Raw genomic sequence first — 7,493 nt, 5'->3', positions numbered from 1 at the left:
TGCTGTCACTTCTGCAAAGGATCTGTGCAGTGGGGTGGCAAAACATGGCACAGATTTTGAAAAGTACAGAAAGTGAGGTGAATCTTGGGTCTGTGGATACGCCCAAAAACTCATATGGGGCCGTCTTCTATTATGAATCACAGTTTTGCTTTTTTTTAGTTGTAAATTATCATTCTTTAATTACATCTTCAACTATAATTTTGTGACTGTTCTGTATGAAGAGTTCGAAACTGGACTGATAAAATCCGTGTAAAAAACTTACTACTATTTAAATACAGCCTCAATTATTTTCATAGTTTGATCAGAACAGTTCATGCTTTAAAATGCTTAAACTTATGTGCAAAAATAACAGTCCCTTACTTTTGGTCGTGGAGGTGTTCTTCAGGTCACTTTTCAAGTGTGTGGGTGATTTCCATTTCCATGTGATGTGAAAATAATAAAATCACCTTTAAAAAGCTGCCTTTTCCAAAGAAAGAGCAACATTCGCACCTGCAGAAATACATATGCACTTGCTGTACTAAATTCTTGCATTCTGTCTGGTGGTACTGAAACGGAGGAGATGCTGGGAAGTGTCTTCTCTCTACCATCAGACTCATCCAGACTGTGTTTGTACCCTGCAGGTTTGGAATAATCAGGTGCCTAAACATCCCCTTGGGGGGTCCTGAGTGGAAGTGGAGGCATCCAGTCCCTCCCCAGCTCTCTCTGGCAGTAAGCATGTGTGTTGCTGTCAACTGCTAATGATGGCCAGCATGGAGAGGGCAAACATAGTTGCTCTGCTCCATGGGCACCTATTTATTATCTGTTCCAGTCAATTCCTGCCATCGCTGGAAAAGAGATGTAGCTATTATCACTTCTGCTTGCCTTGCAAAAGGCAGGCTTTGATTTCACCCTTTGTGTCTCACCAAAGTCTGGATAAATCACCTAACGTTGGCCAAAAACTTGAGAAGGATGTTGTGATCTACAGCTGTGATCTCTGTCTTTCCCATTTTTCTGGGGGTATCTGTATAAAGACCACGTGCATTAGGGTAATGGCAGAATATACCTGTGCTGGGTAAACCTATGTTGGTCATTCCTAAATAACATGCCAGAAAGCCCCCTTGGCTGTAGTAACAAGTAATTGCAAAGTTCTTTTCGACAAAACAGGCTAGCCCCCGTGCATGCACGTTGCTGTAATTCGTGGTACAGATCAGCACATGGGACTCGGTGCAAGTATGTACTGTATGTGGCTGCTATGGTGATTAAAATACATAAATAAAATAGATAAATATGGACCATATTAGAAATTCATTACTGGCAGTCTGTCAGATCACAGTCAGCTCCAGTGTGCAGCGTCAGTTGTGTTTCCTTACGCCGAGCGGGCCCTCCTGGACCGGGAGCGTGAGCTCCTGGAGGGGCTGGACTTACGCAATGGCCCCGTCCTACCTTGTCAACTAGCTAATTCAACGCAAAAACAGTACACAAAGGGCTTTTGTGCATGTTTTATAGTTCAGTGAGGATTAGTGGCCTGACATGAATTTCAGACGGGACAAGCTTAGTGTTAACTTGCCTGGGGTTAACGAGGGAGGGCATGGGGCAATCTGCAGAGGCTGAAGCAGAAAGGTCCCCCTCCGATTTTGGACGCGGTACAGAGAATCGCTAAGAGCGGGTTCTGCTTACCTGGATCGGCGTGTTGGTCACGTGTTCCCTAACGTTTCGGCCGCTTTAGGATGTGGATCGTGCCAATCTCAGGCGCTTGCTTGCAGTTCTTCCCGCAGCTTCAGAGGTCCCCTCCGCCGTGGTGGACATCCTAGCCTGTACGTGGGCCCTGGCTGAGTCAGATTCTTGCTTTTCTTCCTTTCGTTTAGCATTCTCCGACAGTAATTTCCATCCCTTTCCTGAAATGCAGAACGATGCACTTGTCCGATGAAGTTTTTCCAGGCGGGATTCAAATTCCAAACAAGTCTTTCATTTCCTTCGCGCTGGGGAGAGAGCGAAGGCAGGGAGGCGAAGGAAAGCGCTCGCTTCCTTTAAATCCCCACCAGCGTCTTCCCAGCGCTGGAAGCGAAGTAGCTTGTCATGGTGATCTTCAGAGTTTAACTTCAGGGGGGAGGGAGAAAGTGGAAAGCAAACTGAATGCCGTAGTGGAGATTTCTCTCTTCCCCCACTGGGCCCCTTGCCGACTGTTTTTATTGATTTCAATCACTGGAGGCTAGCTGGCTCTCAGAAGAAACACTGTGTAATGTGTTCTTTCCTGGCTTTCATTAAAGAAACTCAATGCAGTGCGGTCACGCTGCCGAGCTCGCCTGGCAACCTGCCTACACCCTGTGGTACCTCTTTCATTGGAGGAGATCGAGCTCGTGGTTTGGGGTTGTTTTATTTATTTATTAAAAAAAAAAAAAATCTCCAGCAAGGATTTCAAAACAGCCTGTGCTCTGCTTCTGCCTCCTCTCGCCGCCCACAGCCTTTTTAAGCTTTGGAAGAAACTGTCGGCACCCCTGAAGGGGACGACTTTGGTGGCGATGCATACGAGCGCTGCGACAGTCTCGTGCGCCTTCTATTAAAATTCCTCTGTGCGTTTCTGGGGAGGGGTTAAAAGGGCTGTGTGTAAGCCACAGGGATGTGGATACAAGTGATTTCTGAGGGGTTTCCTTTTTTTTTAATCCCATCTTCTCCCGATTGGTTAACGTGGTTTAATTAAGGGTAAGAGAGTAGGCAAAATCCTTCAACAAATATGTGAAAATTCCTGGCAGTGCTGTAGTTGCAAATGAAGCAAAACTGCATTCCCCGAGCCTGCAGGCGCGGTGGTGTCTCAGAGATTTCTGTTGTATTCAGGACTGTGATACTAGTGGAAAAAAAGAGAAATAAAATGTGGTACTTATTTATGCCTTAGAACTTAATCTGCTACAGTATGTATTTTATAGGAGCAAACAATCTATAAAGTGGAATTCAACAAGCTAGGTTCTGTAAATCGTTTTGTTCTGTGTACCTATAAATGCTTTCATTTAATTTAGTAAATTTTCCGATTTCTGATTCAGCAGTTCCTAATGATAATACTTCATGTGCTCTTCAGAATTCACTGTAAATCTACAAAACATATAAAGATCACATAGTTGTAAATTAAGCCAGGTTTCAAGCTAATGAAGTTGCATCTACTCTCATCTACTCTAAATTACAGCTGCAAATTTAGGGTGCTACCTGATCACTTCTGCATGTGAGATACTATAGCTGTGTACACAAGGGTGCTTTTTTTTTGTTAAAAAAAAAAAAAAATTACATGACCACTAAAAGAATCCTTTCCTGGATCAGAAAGATAAAAAGCTTGTTCTTATTTAAATCTGGCTTCCTGCAGAACTTGTTTGAGGCTTTTCTGCTGGGTTGCATCTACAGAAACGTTTCCAAATCAACTTAATGTAAGTTATTCCCAGTGTTTTTGTTGCGAGTAGTTGAGATTCTAAAAACTCCTAGCTTTCATGAAAAAAAATTATTTTTTTCTTTGTGCAGTGTATCATTAAAAAAACCCAACTTCCTCTGTAAATGCAACAGACATGATGTAAGGAGGTATGCTTCTGCAAATGTTACTTTTCATTCAAAATTTGCTTTCTGCATGGCAATGCAATTTCATATGCCCTTTCTGTTCATACTTCTTTCATAAGGTGCTAAATGATAGAAAATAGTTAATTTAAATCCAATATGGCCATATTGCATATTTTATACAAAATCTATTGCTGTAGTTATAGCACAGTTATTTGGCAAGCCTCAGGTAGTCGTCAATCTTTCTTTTATGAACCTTGCATCTAACGATTTGCCAGCCTTTCTTTGTAGGTTTTGAACTGTGTTTATAGATTCTGCTTTTTGTTTTTAAGCTGGCAGATGGCCACTTACTTATCTGGGTTCATATGTATTGTGTAAGACAAACAGAACATTTTGCATGCTGATACCATGCACGGGGTATTTTTGGGGCAAAAGGCTGCTTGTAAGCAGAAGGCATTACGTGACGGGTCAGTAGCTCCTCGTCAGCTCTAGGTCAGTGAACAAAGCCTCTTTTGACATTCCTCTATATTAAAAGTTATGAAATAACACGAGCTTAATAACAAACAAGGGGATACAATGCTTCTACTATGCAAGAAGTGGTATCATCCAGTTCCCCATCTTTCTCTTTGGAGTTCAAAAATACGACGCCCTTCTAAGAAGTTTGTCACTGTTAGTAAAGTTACAATTTATTCTTCTGAATTTCTGATGTTGCTTGCTTTGCTGTTGTACAGACTTGTGTTATTGTGCTGGTAGAAGAGGATAAAACCCTATTGGCTTTTGGAGGAGCTGGATTCTCTGGTACTAATAAATAGTAAATTTGGTGTTGTGGCTTGGTCTGTGGTTACTGCTGTAGGTTTGGCAGCAAAGCCAAACCCCTGAACAGGCAGAAATTCAGACCTACACAGGCGAATACCAAAGGCAAATTTGTAATAAATGAGTATTTGGTTCATCGTGGGAATTCTTTAGAGTTTCTGACTCTGTAAACCTTATTCTATGCTTGCAACAAGATAAATAGGGATGCACATGTAGGAGTCCCTGAAAGAGTGACAAGTGAGGAGGAGGAACAGAAGTCTTTAGAAGACGTCTTCAATTCTACTCAAATATGAGGCAGTCAAGGACTGTTGGGTAACTATAAATCTAGAAACAAATTTAAAAATGCACTTGCTGCTCTGCTGAAACACAATACAGTTAGTGTGCTCTCTTAATACTCTCTTGGTACTGGTTGCTCAGCTATTAGGGTTTATAGTCCCCGTCAATGTAAGTTTTTATGCAACTGGAAAAAACTCTGAAAAACTACACCTGTTTGGTTTTGCCACTTCTGCTGCAGAAAAAGGGTCATATATTTTCAAGAAATCCTCTTGGATACATCTTTCTGCTAGTTTCTCTTGCAGTTATAGTTATTTTCTTCTGTTCTGAATTGCTTAGCAGGACTGCTTTACACTATGAAATGCTTTACTTCAGTTTGAGATGGCTCCCCTTTTATGATGGGTAAGCTAATCTAAAGATTACTTACAAAATGTTTTAAATTTGTGCCGTATTTCCAGATTACAAAGCATAATGGAAAACTTTAACTGGTATCTAAAACTGCAACAGCTGAAGCCTCCAGATATTTTGAGTCAGATGTCTTCGACTATTTACAGTCTACTACTGTGTTTAAATACAGTTCAGAAATGTAGAGACTGGCATTGATGAAAGGCAGAGTATTGGCAGTCACAGCACTTTGCATGCAGATGGACATGGTATAGTATGAACTTTGGGAATTTGCTTGAAGATGTCTGAGCTCGTGTCTTCATACATGATGACAGTGGTTTTTTATGAATGTAAGTGCTAAAGATTTGGGGGTCTGTCTTTTACTGAAAATATGGCATCCAGTGGCAATATCCCTTTTAGCACCTTTTCAGGCCTCTGGAAAGTTTCCAAGTGGAAGACTCCCACCTCCTTAATCATGAGAAAACACTGGCTCTCCTCTGAATGTCATTCATTCGAGTGTACTGACCTAGCCTGACCTTGTTTAGATTGAGATCTAATGAGCCCACGGTCCAAGGTGGGGTGGTACCTCTCAGCAGGCTTTGCAAATAAGCAAGTGTTGTGTTTTTCTGTATGCATATGGTTTAAATTTATCACACCAATAAACAAGTGTCTCACATGCTCAAATACGGACTTTACAATGTTGTAGTTAAGACTAAATTGTAGCACTACAAATTGTGATCTCACTTATACAGGAGGAGACAATGTGGAGTATTTATGATCTCAAAACAATGAAGTCCCATTGGTTGGGTTTTAAAAATTTAAATAATGACATAATAGTAAAACTCGTAATCCAAATGGCTCAGAAACTTTGGACACATCTTTCAGAAAAACAGTCACAGTAATGGTTCAGGGAAGGCAGAATTAAAAAGTAAGGCTGTTGGTTTAAAGAATGGAGAAATACATCAGTAGAGTATCATAACAGAGATCATCCAAGTTAAAATAAATACAGCTAGGCTTGAAATTCCAGTGCAAGGTTTGGTTTTGTTTTTTTCTGAGTCACAGGTTTTGGGGAAGGTTGTTTTCAGTTGTGGTGTTTGTTTTGTTTTGTTTTTGTTAAATTGGGATAAAACTACCCTCAGCTTCAGTGGAGAATATACCACCAAACGCAGGTATTTTATGAAGCACATAAAACTTGAGGCTTTCAAATTAAAACCAGTCCAGGACAGGTTGTGGTATGTACTACTGGATTAATCAAGTTGACGTGGATGGATAAAAATCTAGTTGCAACTAGAGAAGTTGGTTGAGCTGTAAAGTTGTGAGCTCTTTCACAGTATGTGTGCCGGGAGGCCCGAGCAGAAGCCTGATGAATCCCCTTTTCCGTGGATGACGCTGGGGGCTACCAGCAGGTATCTCCAGCTGTAAATCCCGACTCTTCCGCGCCCCGGACAGCACCAGCCCCGCGGGGAGACCAGCGCTCCTGTTTCAGACGGCCCGCGGCGCATCGACTGCGGCGCTGGAAACGGCCGTTGTTAGGGCTCGTTATTTACCTTGGGACCTACAGGGAGGGAGCAACTTGTTTTGTTTTTAATGGAGCGGTCGGGGAGCGGGATAAAAAGCTTTTTGATAATGCAAGGAATGTGGGGGGAAGGGAAGGTACAGCCGTATGCATTTACTGTAAGTACGAAGAAGCAGAGGCCTCTTTATCAGACCGGCTCTAATGATGTGCCACAGTCACTTTATTTGAAAGCTTCATGGCTCACAGAAAAGTAAACAAATTCATTACATTATTTTTAAAAGAAGATTAACTGTAGTGTGTCGGCTGTTGGACAGCTGCTGTAGTAATCTTTTACAAACACTTTATAAATGACCACCCTCAGTGTTTTCCTGGGCTTTGTGGGGCTGGATTGTTGTTCTAGTAAGTACCAGGGTGGCTTTCCAAACGAAAACGTTGTTTCCTGTACAACAATTATGTACCTACCTTCACACTAAATATTATTTTATCCTCAGCATGAGTTATAAAATGTCTTGTATATAAATGCAACATATGTTGCTTTTTTTGTGTGTGTTTGCACCTGAATGGTGGCTTTTCCATAAAAGTAGCTAAAAAGTATTTTAAACAAAAAAAGCCTCTTTACTGTCCCACTCCCATGTACTCTTGATTTCTGCTTTTTTGCCCTTTTTTGGTCTTTGAAAACAGAAAGTTGAAAAGATGAGTCAGACTAAACTTATATAGTACATGAATTGACACTGAACAAACGTTTAGTCTTCAGCAGGTGTCTTTGGCAAATAAGATTGTGTTCAGGTATTGTCTTGTTTGACCATCCTTTGCTTGAATGTCAACAAGAATAATGTTATTTAGCACCATGTCTGGATTTTCGTTTGAAATCACTTGACTAACATGAATTGATATAACCCTAAAGATTTGTCAGTTTATAAATTATAAACCAATCTCTCCATAAAGCAGTTGATCTTCTTGTGCATTCAGGTTTCGGTTATGGGTTCCCCAAACAGGT

General features: G+C 41.2%; 1 protein-coding gene across 1 annotated transcript in view; it reads left to right on the top strand.

Moving 5' to 3' along the window:
• The first annotated feature begins 1,889 nt into the window (after positions 1 to 1,889).
• LOC104622977 (chromosome unknown open reading frame, human C7orf50) overlaps positions 1,890 to 7,493 on the top strand; it is a 34,128-nt gene continuing 28,524 nt past the window's right edge. The window contains exons 1-2 of the mRNA XM_010289914.1: positions 1,890 to 2,117; positions 2,247 to 2,339. Coding sequence (XP_010288216.1) covers positions 1,890 to 2,117; positions 2,247 to 2,339 — 321 coding nt within the window. The remainder of the gene's footprint in view (positions 2,118 to 2,246; positions 2,340 to 7,493) is intronic.

The sequence above is a fragment of the Phaethon lepturus genome, unplaced genomic scaffold (assembly GCF_000687285.1).
Source record: "Phaethon lepturus isolate BGI_N335 unplaced genomic scaffold, ASM68728v1 scaffold9156, whole genome shotgun sequence".
Taxonomy (NCBI): Eukaryota; Metazoa; Chordata; class Aves; order Phaethontiformes; family Phaethontidae; genus Phaethon; species Phaethon lepturus.
The sequence above is the reverse complement of the archived record's forward strand: the minus strand, read 5'-3'. Positions and strand labels throughout refer to the sequence as shown.